The sequence below is a fragment of the Epinephelus fuscoguttatus genome, linkage group LG15 (genome assembly GCF_011397635.1).
Source record: "Epinephelus fuscoguttatus linkage group LG15, E.fuscoguttatus.final_Chr_v1".
Lineage (NCBI taxonomy): Eukaryota > Metazoa > Chordata > Actinopteri > Perciformes > Serranidae > Epinephelus > Epinephelus fuscoguttatus.
The window spans coordinates 1,742,038-1,759,253 of NC_064766.1; the positions used below are offsets into that span (position 1 = coordinate 1,742,038).

Genomic DNA, 17,216 nt, shown 5'->3' on the forward strand with positions numbered 1-17,216 from the left:
TCAGCACAGATAATTCATACCCAAACCGTGGGAAGAACCAGAATACTATATTAGTTAAACACATTTGTTAAACATACAACTTTATGAACTCAACACTTGTAATACTTTTCCCCATATGTTTTCAAATTGAGTCACTTTATTTTTTTCAGTGGCTATAAGCTTTTCCATGTTCAAATAAAAAGACAGTTCATTTTTCCAGTGACTAAGAGAGGGAGGATATGTAAATTTCCAATGTTGTAGAATTAGTTTCTTTGATATCAAAGATGAGAAAAGAATGATCCATTTTTGTGGAAAATACATATTATTATTTGAAACATCTTGCAAAATACAAAGCGATGGATGGAAATGAAGCTTCGTACCAAGAGCCTCAGATAGCCAATTCTCTATTTCCAACCAAATCTTCTGAACTTTATAACATTCCCAGAACGCATGAACCAGAGAGTCTGGGGTTCCACACTTTAAGCAGTTATTTGAAACCTTTCCATCATACTTATGCATTTTATCCCTGGTACAATATATTCTATACATTATTTTATACTGAATCAAGCGTAAATTTTCATTGACTGTAATATCTCTTGTTATATTCCAACATTGTTCCCACTTGGAATTTATATCCTCCCTTCCTAAATCCTGGTTCCATAAACAAGTTCTAGATTTCAACAAATTATCAACTAAATATGACTTCTGCAAAATTTTATAGACTTTGCCTGTCAATCTGTGACATGTTTCAGAATGGAATATAAGTTTTTCTAGTTCACTATGTTGTCCTGAAAATTCTAAATCAAAACTTTGGAATAAGCTCCTCAGCTGCATGTACCTGAAAAATTCCCCATTAGATTGATCATATCTGCTTTTAAAGTCAGTCCAGGAAATAAATTTATTACCGTTCATTAAATTTTCAACTGTTTCTATACCTCTTTCCCGCCATGTAGACCAATTTAACACTTTATTCTGGAGAGTTATCCAAGGGTTATTCCACAATAAAGTTTGCTTCGGCAGTGTTATAGATTCCCTTAAAAGACTCTTCATCTTTCTCCATGATGCTGCTAAATTTCTAACCATAAATTGGCAGAGGTATTTTTTTCAATTTTGGAAAACAAATAGGAAAACAGGTTTTGAGGACAGACCTGAGCTTTTTCAACCTGGATCCATACTTTTTGATATATGTAAAACTTTTCTTTTTATTCTTGGAGTTTTCTTTTCCCAGATGAATTCTGAAATAATGGAATATACTTTTTTAAAGAAATTTTTTGGTGGTGCTACAGGAACTGTAGAAAAAAGAAAAAGAAATTTTGGAAGCCACATCATTTTAAATAAATTTATTCTTCCAGTGATATTTAACGGAAGATTTGACCATTTATTCATTTTGGATTGCATGCTGTTAAGTAGTGGAATATAATTATCGTTGTATATCTGTTTCTTACTAATATTAATATTACATCCCAAATACTTAATTTTAGAAGTCCATTTAAATGCCTGTCGTAGCGTATTTACTGTATTTTTGGATTTTCCTACTGCCATTACTTCTGTTTTTCCTAAATTAATCTTATAGCCTGACACCATTGAATATTCATTAAATATTGTAAGCAAAGGTTGAATAGATTCATCGAAATTATTTAAGTACATCAAAAGATCATAAGCAAATAAATTCAGTTTGTATTGTTCTTCTCCTATAGTGATACCAGTGATTTGCTGATCTTGTCTAATTCTCTCTGCCAGAGGTTCCATTGCTAAAGCAAAGAGAAGTGGGGACAGAGGACAACCTTGTCTTGTACCCCTCTCCAAAGTAAATTCCTCTGAAAGAACACTGTTGGTAAAAATTCTAGCTTTAGGGAATTTATACACAAGTCTCACAAAATTGAGGAATTCCCCTGGGAAATTAAATTTTTCCAAGACTTTAAAAAGAAAAGGCCACTCGAGGCGGTCAGACGCTTTTTCAGCGTCAACCGCCATAACAGTCAAATTTAAATTGTGTTTTTTAACATGCTGAATGATACCAAAACAAGTTCTTGTATTTGTCTGCAGGCGCCTGTTTTTAATAAAAACCTGTTTGGTTTTTATGTATCAAGTCTGGTAGGATCTTTGAAAGTCTGTTGCTCATGAGTTTAGTTAATATCTTATTATCACAGTTGATCAAACTAATAGGTCTGTAATCAGCGGTTGATTCCCCAGATTTTCCTGGTTTCAGTATAACTGAGCTAATTGCCTGATACATAGATTTGGGCAATACCTGGTTTTCTGACATATGTCTGGTTATTTGAATGAATATTGGAGCCAGTTTACTCCAGAATGTCGAATAAAATTCAATTGGAAAACCATCCATATTTGGTGCTTTTTTTAGTGAAAATGTTTTAATTGTTTGTAATATTTCAGCTCCGGTAATCTCTGAACTTAAAATTTCCCTTTTATCCTCTGAGAGTTGTTTTAAATGGATTCTATCTAAGAAGGAATTTGGATCGCTTAAATTGCCTTGTTCAGATTTGTACAGCATCTCATAGAACGATTTAAAAGTACTATTGATAAGTTTATTGTTTCTAATGAGTGCATCTGACTCATTGTCTCTGAGAATTATTGTTGGTCTAGACTGTATTCTCTTTACAAGTGATGCTAAATGTTTACTAGATTTATTTGTCATTAAATAAAATGCTTTATTTGAATTAAATCTATAGTTATTGGCTCTTTTTGAAAGTAAAAGTTCATACTCTTGTTTTGCTTTGGCCAATTTGTCCCCCAGTTCTAAAGACTTTTTATGACATGATTCCAATGTCTTAATTTCTCTTTCTTTATCTTTAATTTGGGAATCTAAATCATTTTTCTTCTTTGACGAAAATGAAATTATCATTCCTTTCATGTAGGCTTCAAACGTATCCCAAATTATATCAGGGGATGGTGTATCCTGTTGTCCATTATTTACATTTATGTTAATAAAGCTATCAATTTTTTCATTAACATATTTCACAAACTCTGCATCAAATAAATGTGCTCTGTTCATTCTCCATATGCGATTACTCTTTTTATTTTCCGTCGGCACAATTAGACAGGATACAGGGGAATGGTCTGAAATAACAATTTCATAAATGAATTGAACTCAATACATTTTCTAAAGCCGCTTTTGAGATAAAAATATAATCAATCCTTGAATAACTGTTTTTACACTTGGAATAGTATGTGTAATCCTTTGTTGTTGGAAATAATATTCTCCATGTATCTTCCAATCTATTTGTCAATAAAAAGTCTTTCAATTTTTTTGGAGGGTCTCTGAAGCCCCCCTTTTTATGACTCTGTCGGTCAAGCTTATCAAAAGTATTATTGAAGTCGCCTCCCACAATTATACTCCCTGTCTCATAGGTATCTAGGATATTTTGAATTTTATCCAGAAAAATTAAATTTGCTCCTGGAGATATATATAATGAAATTAATGTGAACCTCTCACCATATAAATTACAAACCAACACCAGAAATCGACCTTCTTGGTCTTTATGGGCTGCTGTTAGGGAAAAAGGTATCCTTTTGTGAATCAGAATGCCCACCCCCCTGCTGTTGCTGCAGTAGGTGGCCTTATTTTAACTCTTGGCATTGCAGTTCCCAATGTTCAGATAAACAATGTCAGTTTATCTGATCACTGGCCCGTTATGTTTTCCACCTCTCTTCCCTCCCAGACTCCTAAACCCAGTCTGCCAGGAAACTACTGCAGGTCTATTACCCCTCACACTGCCAAACAGTTTTCTGATGCCTTCTCCTCTGCTCTTACTAAAGCTCCCCCTGCAGGTCTGGACACGGAAGAACTGGTCACTGTATTCAATTACACTCGCACCAATATTCTTAATTCAATTGCCCCCTACAAAATCAGAAAAACTAAGATTAGAACTCAGCCCTGGTTTAACTCCACAACTCGTGCGGCCAGACAGGAAAGCAGAAGAGCAGAGCGTAAGTGGAAAAAAGATAAACTCCAAGTGTCCTACCAACATCTGAGAAACTGTTTGGCTAAATATCAACTCTGTGTCAAAGCCGAGAGAACCAAATATTTTTCTGGTATCATCCTTAAACATGCACAGAGACCTAAAGTTTTATTTAAAACAATTAACACAATTCTTAACCCCACAGTCACAACCTGCCATGAAACAACACCAGAAATTTGTGAAAAATTTCTTCAAATTTTTCATCAGCAAAATTGACAATATACGAGTCCAGATCTCACCACCCTCTTATGATCCATCAAGCTTAAGCCTGTGTTCATCAGCTCTCAACAAATTTGCACCAATCTCTCTCTCCTCTTTGACACATATAGTGTCACATAATATGAACCCTAGCACATGTCCCTTAGACATTATTCCTTCACGCCTACTTAAGGAAACCCTGAACACTATTGGACACAATATTCTATCAATAATCAATAGTTCTCTGGTAAATGGCTCTGTCCCTGCTTGCTTTAAACATGCTGTCATTCACCCTCTACTCAAAAAACCCAACTTAGATTCATCTGTTCTCCACAATGACCATCCGATTTCAAAGCTCTCTTTATACTCAAAATTCTTGAAAAGGTAGTTTTTTCACAACTCAGCAACTTCTTAGATAGCTCCGTCATGCTGAATACATTTCAGTCTGGTTTTAGGAAACACCATAGTACAGAGTCTGCTCTTTTGAGGATAACAAATGACCTGTCCTTGTTTTTAGATTCAGGAAATTGCACTGTTTTAATTCTTTTAGATCTCTCAACAGCATTCGATACAGTCGATCATTCCATTCTCCTGCATCACCTTGAACATGTTGTTGACTTTCAGGGACAGGCTCTTCAGTGGTTTGCCTCATACCTTCAGGACCGAACTGCCTCTGTTAAAATAAATAACATGTCCTTTTGTGTCCTTTTGTATTCCATCAATTTTACTTTGGAAGCAATCAAACGTACACATTTGGCACAGTGAGCCTGAAAGTGAGAGAAACTCCACTGACGCATTGAACTTCATGTTAAGTGAGACCAGAAATCTCTAGAGGACAGAAGATCATGCCAGTTTTCTAACCTGCCACCATGCTCACATTTTCAGACTACAGACACAAATTTCACACTACTTATTCCCCAGGTTGTCCTGTCTCTCAGGGTCTACAGATTATAATGATTTGAGTTATTGTTTTTGAAGAAATGCCAACAGTTTGAGAGATACACCTCTCTTAAATCTCTATGAGACTAACTGCCTCAGACAGGAGTCAACATGGTAACATTAGCTTGGCATGGCAGCCTGAGCTCAAGAATGCAGTTAGTCACACACACTAATTGGACCCATTTCCACTCTTTTACCTATTTCTAATACTTCACCTCATTCTTACACATTTAAGGCAGCATTGCAGTGTAGCATGAGCTTTTCAAGAGTCTTGAAACATTCCACAGTATTGGTGTCATTCAACTTTTCAATGACATCCAAACTAATTAAACCTTTTCACACATTTCCAACTACTCCTACTTCACCTTCTTCTTACACATTTAAGGCAGCATTGCAGTGTAGCGGCAGCTTTTCAAGAACCTTGAAATATTCAAAAGTATTGGTATCATTCAACATTACAACTTCATTAATACTCATTTGACCCCTTTCAACTTTTTTTAGCTACTCCTATCACTTTACCTTTAAAATTAAGGTAATAAAGGGATAGTGCACCCAAAAATGAAAATTCAGCCATTATCTACTCTCCCTCATGCCAAGGGAGGCTCTGGTGAAGTTTTAGAGTCCTCACAACACTTGCAGAGATCCAAGGGGGGAGTGGGTAGCAGCACAACTGCACACCTAATGGCTGACGGCGCCCCAGATTAAAATGTCCAAGAACACATAATTGAAACCACAAAATACCTCCATATCACTTAGTCCGTAGTGATCCAAGTGTCCTGAAGCCCAGACATAAAAAGTTGTTTGGAAAAACATCATTTGAACACTACGGAAGAGCAGTAATCTGGGGCGCTGTCTGCCATTAGGTGTGCAGTTGTGCTGCTACCCACTCCCCCCTCGGATCTCTGCAAGTGTAGTGAGGACTCCCTTGGCATGAGGGTGACTAGATAATGGCTGAATTTTCATTTTTGGGTGCACTATCCCTTTAACCAAAATAGCAATCACACTAAAGACAAACAAACATAGCAAAACCAAGATGATGGAAGCCAGGGGAGAATAAAAGAGTGACTGCCTGCCATCAGCCTGCATGCAGAAGTGTCCTGCAGGGAGAGGATTGTCACATAGTTAAGACCAACTAGCAACAGCAACTCTTCAGTTTTGATTGGGCTTTTTGTGTGCAAGTTCACTTAATTTAAATTTATGATCCTACTGTATTTACTACTTAACTTAGTTTGTCATGTTAAATACTAGATGTCTGTATCCTTTTAAGTGACCTTTTAAATGGCCCTTCACTTTTAAAGTTGCACCTAAGTAGACACTGGTAGAAAAACTCTGAAGGTGAAATGTGTAGAATATATACTTACCTTTCCAACATACTGTGGTTCAGATCCCATGTACTCCTCCAGGACAAAGAACTGGTTCCACACCCATCCTCTTTTCATACGCTGGACCCTCGACCTCCCATGTCTCCTTAGCCTCGTCCTGCCTTCTAATGATGTCCCTTCTCCCAAAGAAGACCTCACAGTGTTACCTCTTGTCCCTCCCCTGGCTGACATCACTCCAGCCTTAGTTCTGCTCTGGAGTTGAGCCTGCAGAGGGATTTGGGAGCTGTAGTCCAACAGGAAACAGGAGCCCACCAGAAACAGAATGACATATTCCCCTGTGATCATCAGGGAGTATCGCTGTTAAAGGAAAACTTATAGAAGGTTTACAAAAATGGCTATTTCCAAATTGGAAATTAATATGCATCCAAAACTGTATTCTCCCTGCAGGTAAGAATATGACAAAGTGTTTAAATTCCAGTAAGATCCAAGGCAATGAGAGAAATCTGTTAATGTGCTGTCACTGCTGAAGTCAAAGGGCTTGTGTTGAGAGTAAAAAGTCTTTGGTCTGTTTTTGGGATATCCAGGTGATATCTGGAGTTTGACTGCAGACAAACCGAGATGATCACCTTGTCTTCTCTTCACAACTGTCCTCAGCTTAGACACCTGGAGGAAAAGATAAAAATAACAATGCTGAGCAGGGCTAACACATAGAAACAGACAACGATTCACACTCACATTCACACCTACGGACAATTTAGAGTCACCAATTAACCTATCCCCAACCCGCATGTCTTTGGACTGTGGGAGGAAGCCGGAGTGTATATATATATATATATATATATGTACACATATATATATATATATGTACACATATATATATATATATATAAATATCCATCCATCCATCCATCCGGGGCCGGGTCATGGGGGCATAAGGGCCAAGCAAAGCACCCCAGACATCCCTCTCCCCGGCAACACTTTCCAGCTCCTCCTGGGGGACCCCAAGGTGTTCCCAGGCCAGACGAGATATGTAATCCCTCCAGCGTGTTCTGAGTCTGCCCCGGGACCTCCCACCAGTGGGACATGCCTGGGACACATCCAGCGGGTGGCGCCCAGGAGGCATCCTAGTCAGATGCCCGAACCACCTCAACTGACCCCTTTCGATGTGATGGAGCAGCGGCTCTACTCCGAGCTCCCTCCAGATGTCCAAGCTCCTCACCCTATCTCTAAGGCTGAGCCCAGCCACCCCACGGAGGAAACTCATTTCCACCACTTCCACTGGTATGGGGACAGCGGGGCCTCCTCCTGGAGCCAGACCCGGGGGGAGAGCTCGCCAGCGAGCGTCTGGTGGCCGGGCCCTAGGCCATGGGGCATATCTCTCTCTCTCTCTCTCTCTCTCTCTCTCTCTCTCTCTCTCTCTCTCACACACACACACACACACACACACATACACACTAAGGTTGTATATAGTTAGTTAGAATTTGCTGTCTGTTTAATGTTGCACAAGAGTGAATGAATAGTCAACCTCTGCTGCATCAAGAACTCCGAAATCCTTCAGGCGTTACTGTTAATTTTAGTTGTTGTCATTGATTTAATTATTAATCAAAACTCCAAATTAATAGTTTAGCATATTTTATGAGACTGATATCTTTAACTGGCTACTATTTTCCCTTTACGGGAATGGTGCCCCACGAGGTGATTTAATATTAATTAAGTCACATTATTTTACATAATTATTAATTATTTCTGATAGCCAATTGACCCCAACATACTTGGTGCCGCCGTGTAAGACCTAAAATTATGTTCCCAACAATCTATCTATCTATCTATCTATTTATCTATCTATCTATCTATCTATCTATCTATCTATATATATACATACATATATACATACATATATATATATATATATATATATATATATATATATATAATATTTATAAATATTTGTTTGTTTTACAGCTGAATGACTCTGCATTAATGAAATATATAACCTGCTGATTTCTGATAATATTTTGTTCAGTGTGAGGTGTCAGTAATTTATAGAATGTCACTGAAATACTGTTAGGTTCAGAACAACCATTTCTGAACTGCGAAGCAGACATTCTTATATCTCTCACTACTGCTTATATCTCTCACTACTGCCAGCTGTCATTTAATAAACTGTTACTGCTCTCCTCTTTCACTATATGTACTTTGTGGCTCAGTGGTGTTTAATCTGCTTTAACAGAGTAGAGTAGGGTCTTTATCAACACATTCTCATTCCATTTCATCACATATTGCCAGTTTGTCAGTGGACTTTCTTACACACACACATACTATGCACTAGGTGTCCTACTGCATCTGCTGTTGACACTGCAACCACTGCTTGGATGTCAATAAAAGCACCTGGTTAGGTTTGGAAAAAAACATCATGGTTTGGCTCTACATTTATATGGGGAGTGAACACCAGGCAAGGACTTTTTAGTCACTTATATCAAGTCATTACCAGCAGTGTGTCAACCTGTCACTGTCCAGCTGTATAGCATATTGTTGCAACAGGTGCTGTCCAGCCAACCGGCGGCTTATCATAACACCACGAAAAGTTCTGTCCGGTCACGTTACAAACTCATGGCACGCGGTGGCTTTTTGGCATCAGCGTCTGACACCAAAATCGCTAACAAAGCGGCGGTATTTGATGACTTTGGAATGAGAATGGAATGACTTTATGGCAGCTATCATTCCCTGAGCAACCGCCAGGCTTTATAACCAGTACATAAAAATAATCAAACTTTTTGCTTAATCAAAATTAATTATAAACCTGTGATGTTGGAGTCCCAGCCTGATGACCAAAATATGATCAAAATGTTCCCACTTTTATCAAAAGCTTGATTTTATCCAATAAACACAGGTAGATCAGTGCTTCAACCTCATAACAGCTGAGGAGGAAACATTCACCTGTTTTATGATTTACTGTAAGTGAACACTTGACGCAATGCCTACTCTTATGGTAATTTATTCAAGACATCTGAGAAGAGATGTGAAGTGTTTACTTAATGTGAATGACTGCTGTCATTGCTGCAGTCAGTCTCACCATCACATCAGGCCAAGGACCAGGGATCTCAGATTGGATCACAGGGTTCTAATTAGAAAAGGGCTTTAGCATGCAGGGTTGGCAGCCTTGGTGAATTAGTGTGACAGCTGATGCAAGGTACTTGCACATGCAGGAGCTAATGAAGAGAATGTTTGCTTAAAAAGAAAAAAAAAAAGAAGAACTTCCCCCTGGGATTTTCCCCTGGAGTCGCATGTTCAGAACCGTGTGAACTTTGATTTTAAGGTATGTCCTCACCATGTTTCTTTTCCTAAACCTAACCACAGTAACTTTACTTGCCTAACCTTACCTCCACAACTTTACCTTAACTACATAACTGAACAATGAGAATGTAGCGTCATACATGGGACACTAATTTGTAGGATATCATACAAACAGTTGTGTCTGTATTTTTGTAAGATATCATACGAACCATTCCATGAGGACACATTGCATTTTAAAACATTCATCTCCAGACATACGGGGTTATCCTTGCAATAATTCATAAATTAAAATACATCTTGAAAGTCAGAGCAGCTTTGCTGGTATGACAAATTAGCTATCGATATTACCTTTTTACGGATGTTTATTGCGTATGGACATCAAATATAATGACATCTTTAGAAAGTGTTGAGTTGCAATGGCCCTCATTCATAAAACAAATGTACGACAGAAAAAATAGCTCAGCATTTATCAATGTCGATATGAGCCGAGGGATGATCAAATCTCACATCAGGTCTTAACTTGTGTGCACAAGTGCGTGGACATGTGGTGCAGCATTGTAAATCTGGCTGAGTTGGAGAATTGTCATTGGATCATATTCTTACTGGCACTGAAGTATTTGCCACATTATATCACTGAAATAGCAGCCACATGGACGTGCGCTCTCTGTCACAACTCGTAGTTGCCAAGCTCTGTGGGGCTGACTCCAGGCTGACTGGAGGATGAACATCACTGGAACACCATGGGTGCCTGGCTCGTATTTATTTATTTATTTATTTATTTTTAAACACTCCCAAATCAAAGCATGTTTTGAACAATTATCATCAAAACCTAATTAAAAAGAAACAAATAAACCACACAATAATGTAAATACTGAAATACTTGTAGCCTATGGGTTATTAAATTTTTAGCGGTGTTAGACTGTGACACAGGTGGTGCGTCTGTGTCTCCTGCATCTTGTTATGCCTGAAATGGAGGCAGACCCAATACATACAGCCATGCACTCCTCAATTATAGAAATAAGCTATTATAACAATATGAATATTATTTAATATATGGGCTATTATCATTAATATATGAAGAGACTATATGGGTACATATCATGGATGTATAAATTAAATATTCCAACCTCAAATTCAACTGTCCAGTACAACGCTGTTGATCGTAACAGTGAATTCTTTCCATACTGCATTTTTTTGACTTCCTCTGATGTCTCGTTGCAGGATGCTAAGTACAACCAGTTGGTTAAACTGGACCTGAGACGTCAGAGTTTCCGCTTCTAGCTCAGAGAAGTTTCTCTTCTTGGCCGTATTAAGTCTCTCTGGACTCTGTGCAGGTGGTGGGAGAAAGGAGGACTAATGACTCCCACCCCCTGCAGGAGGAGATAAAAGCTCTGGAGAGCTCCTTCAGCGATAGACTGATTCACCCAGAGTGTGTGAAGGAACGCTATCACAGGTCCTTCCTGCCTGCTGCCATCAGACTACATAAGTAGCATTGCTCACAATAAACTGCACCTTTAGGGACACGTTTATGAGAACTGTCCCCCTTGTTGTTGTTTATTTGCATATACAATTTTCACTTTGCACTAAATATGTTCATTTTAATCCATTGCTCACTTTTTATCCATTGCTGGGCTGCAGTAGCTCAGTCCATAGGGAGTTCCTGTCCGGACCAAAATATGGAGCGTGGACTGGTAGCTGGAGAGGTGCCACTTCACCTCCTGGGCACTGCCGAGGTGCCCCTGAGCAAGGCACCAAACCCCCAACCGCTCAGAGCGCCTGTCATGGACAGCCCACTCTGACATCTCTCCACTTAGTGCATGTATAGGTCCAGTTTGTGCATGTGTGTGTTCGGACCTGTGTGTAACTGACAACAGAGTGGAAAATTGAATTTCCCCTCGGGGATTAATAAAGTATATAAAATTAAAAAAAAATTTAATTAAATTCAAAATTAGGGACCGAGCAACAACTGCAAGTTGTCCGGAGGACTCTATTGAAATTAGGGTCTGAGCGACGATGTCTTCTTCCGTAGGACCCTATTGTAATTGCACTGTTTATTATTATTAGGGTCAGAGCGATGACTTTGTCGTCTGTAGGACCCTATTGAAATCGCACTGTTTATTAGGGTCCAAACGACGGCTGCAAGTTGTCTGTAGGACCCTATTGAAATCGCGCTGTTTATTAGGGTCCAAGCAACGACTGCAAGTTGTCTGTAGGACCCTATTGAAACTGTGCTGTTTATTAGGGTCTGACCAACGACTTCGCTGTACGTAGGACCCTATTGTAATCACGCTGTTTATTGTTATTTATTAGGGCCCGAGTGACGACGGAGTCATCCGCGTAGGACCCTATTGTAATCACGCTGTTTATTATTATTAATTACTATTATTATTATTATTATTATTATTATTATTATTAGGGTCCGAGCGACGACGAAGTCGTCCGTAGGACCCTACTGTAATCGAGCTGTTTATTATTATTTATTAGGGGTCCAAGCCCGCGGGACCTGGGGAGCGCGTATGCAAGCAGACGCGTTTCCCAGGACCAGTGGTGCTGGGGAACCTGTTGTTTTTGTTCAGATTTTTAGGGCCCGAGCAACGACGAAGTTGTCCGCGGAGGACCCTATTGAAATTGTGCCGTTTATTATTATTATTATTAGGGCCTGAGTGACGACAAAGTCGTCCGAGGACCCTATTGTAATCGCGCTGTCTATTATTATTATTATTATTAGGGCCCGAGCACCTAGTGGTGCGAGGACCCTATTGAAATGCAAGGATTTATTAGGGCCCGAGCGACGACGAAGTCGTCCCTGAGGACCCTATTGTAATCGTGCTGTTTACTATTATTAGGGCCCGAGCACCTAGCGGTGCGAGGACCCTACTGAAATGCAAGGATTTTTTTATTATTATTCTTCCTCCTCCAAATGAATTGCCTTTTTGGGAGGCTTAACATACCCGAAAACTCATGAAACTTTGCAGATATATCAGAACTGGTGAAAAATTTGATATTTTAAGGGTCTCGTTCGCGGGTTCCAAAAAATGGCTCAAAAGCGCCCCCTACAAAAGTTTGCGGTAACAGCCCCTGAAGCTAGTTTAACCTACATGTATGAAACTTGGCAGGCTTACGTAACCCTCCGAGACATACAAAAAAGCCTCTTGGAGGCGTGCTCTAAACCCAAGGATAGGCCAAGTTGCCCCAGCATGCGATGTCTAACTTTGACAGAAATGAACTGAAGCATCAGAAGGCGTCCTGCCAAATTTTATAATCTATTGTCGTTTTGAATTTCCACTACTATGTGGTGCTATTATTAAGGAAAGTGCGTTTTGGCTCATAACTCCCATATACTTTGTCGCACATTCAAACCTTATATCCATGCATTCAGCGACTTGTGCTGAATCTTGTGGTATAGGCCACGCCCATTTCCGCCTACCATTTTTTTCCACAAATTCACAAAATGTCGCAAACCTACTTTTTCGAACTCCTCCCAGGCAATTTCACCGATTGGCATGAAACTTCGCACACAGCATCTGTGGACTCTCCTGACAAAAAGTTATTAAAAGAATTTTGATATTCCAAAGAATACTCAAGTTATTAAATAACAACTTCCTGCAGATTTCATTCTAAACAGGAAGTGCTGCATATCTCCACACTGGTGTATCCAAATGACATGAAACTCAGGTTAGCACTTTCCCATGAGCCCCTGAGGCTCTATGCAAAGTTTCGGGTGATGACCACAAGGTGGCGCTCTTTAAATTATAGTATTTTATATCTCAACATCGGTTGGGCAGATTAACATGAAACTTGGTATAATTATTGTCAATGCCCTCCTGAGGATATCTGACAAAGGACTTACCGATCCGCCACTAGGTGGCGCTCTGGTGGCCATCTAATTTAATATTTGGCACTGTGCCAACACCATAACACTTATGGAAATGAAACGAATATTTTCAATGTAACAGCGTTTTTGGCTAATAACTCCCACATAACATGTCGCACGTTTTGAAACCTTATATCTCAGTGTTCCCTGAATTCAGCTGAATTGTGTGATGTAAGGCACGCCCACTTTGCATTAAATTTTCATTCGCAAAATAGCAAACAATGAAAAACCTACTATTTCGAACTCCTCCTAGGTGATTTGACTGATTTGCACTAGAGCGACAAGCAGTCCAGCAACTCCCCCATAAGTGGTAATGCTAATTTTGAGCCTAAATTTCTGGAGGAGAGCAGACGGTACCTGTTTTGTCTCTTGCTCTGGTGCCCTCATGCCTGACTACGTTGTGACCAAAAGTTATCACAGGATTTGCCCAATGTTGAATGGCGCGCCCGCTGCCGAGCGTTGAATCTTGAGGTCTCGCCATGAAAAACAAAATTGCTGTAGCTTTGGCATAAATGGTCCTGTCTCCACCAAACTTAACATGATTCATATTAGTCCTGCCCTGAACACACTTATCTTTTGATTTATCTGAAAGTTACATGCTGTGGTGTATATCTGATGTACAAAAACATGATGTATAATTAGTGCACTCTCTAACTCCCTCTAGTGGAAAGAGGAAGTGATACAAAATGTGAAATATGTCATTCCAGCACTGTATCAAGGATATGCAGAGTCACTCCTGCATGCGATATCTAAATTTGACAAAAATGAACTGATGCGTCAGAAGGCGTCCAGCCAGCCCCCCCCCCAGGTTGCATGAAGGTGCGAGGACCTGTTCATCACTGCTTGCAGCTTTAATTATTATTATTTTTCCGTAAGTAAAAATATTGCTGCAGGCTACACCGTGCAAGGGAGGGTGGTGCAATTTGGTGGGTTTGTCCAGACCCCTGCAGGGATTACAGACACAAAAAAGTACATATGTGCACCTGCAGGGGGCGCTACAATCAAGGTCAATGCGTTTTGGCATGTAACTCCCACACTGTATGTCGCACATTCGAAAGCCTTACAGTGGTGGAAAAAAGTTTTCGGACACCCTTAAAATTTTACACAATCTCAAATATTATCATGAAATATTTGTGGAAAAATCTTTTTTGTGTTTCAAAAGGTGTGGCTGCATTAGACAGATACAAACAAATACAAATTATATTTCTTTGTTCATTGTTTACAAGAAAAACTAACAAAACTAAATTCTTGACAGTTTCAATATGTCAGTTCTCAACATTGTCGGTATCAAAGTCAACAAATAACAGAGAATGTGTTCAAAACTGAACAAAAAATAAATAAACCATCACATCATCAAATTAATATTTAGTAGTCCTGCCATTGGCACGTAGTAGAGCTCTAATCCTGGCTGGCATGTTCCCCACGAGCCTTTCACACTGTTGAGGGGTAATCTTGTCCCATTCTTCTTGAATTACTGCTTTTAATTCTTCTAAATTCTTTGGTTTATGCTTTGAAACAGACCTTTTGATAATCCACCACAGATTTTCAATGGGGCTCATGTCCGGGGATTGAGCTGGCCACTCTAAGACCTGGATACTGTGCTCCTGCAGCCAAGTTCTACTGGCCTTGGATGTGTGGCAAGGGGCATTATCTTGTTGAAACATCCAGTTTTTACCTCGACAGAACAGTGCACGCAGAAGGGAGCATGTGGGTTTGTAGAATGGTACAATACTTGGTAGAGTTCAATGTGCCATCACAGACAGTGAGATGACCAACACCAGCAGCACTCATGCATCCCCAAACCATGATACTGCCTCCACCATGCTTGACAGTAGGTACTGTACATGCTGGAGATAATGCTTCGCCTGGCCTTCTGCGTACCCTCACATTAGTAGGAGGAAGATAAAGCTGGAAACTGGACTCATCTGACCACAAATCTTCTTCCAATTCCTGGCTGTCCAGTTCTTGTGTGCCTGGGCCCAACGACGCCGGGCTAACCTCTGTCTCATTGATCAGGGGCTTCTTGATAGCCTTGTACGACCTTAAGCCATGATCTAAAAGTCGGCCACGTACAGTGCGGGTGGAACACTGGACACCAGTTTGGTTTGACCACTGCTGCTGAAGCTCCTGTGATGTCATTCGGCGGTTTTGCCTGCACATGCGGATCAGGATGCGGTCATTTCTTGTTGAAGAAACCCTTGGACACCCAGATCTTGGTTTGTCTTCCAAGCTGTTAGTTCGTCTGTATTTCTGCAGAGTGTATCCAACTGCTGAAGGACTGCATCTGCACTTCCTGGCTATCTGGCGGCAGCTGTATCCTTCCTGGCTGAGAATCTTCATCTTCAGGCGTGTTTCCTGCGTTAGGTTCCTTGTTTTAGCCATTTTTGTGTCTGAAGAACTTTCAAATGTGCTGGCTTTATGCAGACACGAAGCTTGGCAACAAAAATTGTGTCTTTTAATAAAAAGAACGACCTTCATCACTGGTACCAAAATGACCCAATACTCAAAATTTCTTATGTATTTTTATGGAACCAATCAATTTTAAGTTTTTAATGGCTTTTTTAGGATTTATTTAGTATTTTGGCTGCGACTGTACTAAAAGAAATTGCACTTGAAGACCTAAGAGTGTTAAAGTTATCAAAAGAATTTTGCCCAGTCAAAAAATGTACAAATTATTGACGACCAAATTTTTGTAGCTAGCTAAGAAAACGCGAACTGTTCCATATGTTTGCAAATTAAAAGCTATTAAACCCAAACCTGAGATCCTTAGTTAGTATGTGACTGTGATTATAAAAAAGACATTTGGCCAAAGGGGGAGCCACAGGGGGAGCCACAGTGATCGGTCACATTTTTGCCATTTTTAAGCATTTTTCTGTTGTTATAGCGTTAAATTTGTCCAGTCACCTTGGGGCGTCTTGTTCTACATATCTATCAAGTTTTGTGAAAAATCCATATGGTGGTTCCCCCATTTTGTTTGATCGGGTCAATAATGGAGGGGTCCCCTCAGATTATGTGTGGTCATATGCCTACAAAGTTGCGTGGTGATTGGTGAAACCCTTGAGATGTTATACACCTTTATGTGATGAGCCACGCCCTCTGCAATATTCATTGCCTCATAGAACCTCAGTTTTAGTAAGTTTTCCAACTTTTGCCAAGAGGGAACTGTAGATATTGGTCCCTAGATTATGTTCACTGAGTTTCATGCAGATCGGTCAAACTTCCTAGGAAGAGATTGATTTTAAGTGTTTTTCAAAAAATTCAAAATGGCGGAAAATCTATATAACTGGAAGTTATGGGTTCTGGAGACAGATTTGTTCCTCATGAGGAGAGGCATCTCTTTGCAAAGTTTCATGTCTCTACGACATATAGGGCATGAGATATGCCCATTCAAATTTTGCAATTTCAATCAGTTGCTATAGCGCCCCCCTTTTGGCCAATTGATGTAATATTGCTTAATTCACATCCTCGCATGACCCTCTACCACTGTGCCAAATTTCACATGGGTTGACCAAGTCAGGGAGGAGAAAAACGTGTAAGAGACACAAGACACACCCACACACCCATAGACAGAGTTTTCGTCATTTTTCGTAAGATAACTTAGAGCTTTTCTTCAATGGCCTTTCACTGCTT

At 39.8% G+C, this 17,216-nt stretch overlaps 1 protein-coding gene across 2 annotated transcripts in view; it reads right to left on the reverse strand.

Moving 5' to 3' along the window:
• The window catches only part of LOC125902789 (cadherin-12-like), a 286,220-nt gene that overhangs the window by 258,838 nt on the left and 10,166 nt on the right, over window positions 1-17,216 (reverse strand). For both annotated transcript variants that reach the window (XM_049599389.1, XM_049599391.1), the window contains exon 2: window positions 6,458-7,081. In XM_049599389.1, coding sequence (XP_049455346.1) covers window positions 6,458-6,763 — 306 coding nt within the window. In that variant the 5' untranslated portion in view covers window positions 6,764-7,081. The remainder of the gene's footprint in view (window positions 1-6,457; window positions 7,082-17,216) is intronic.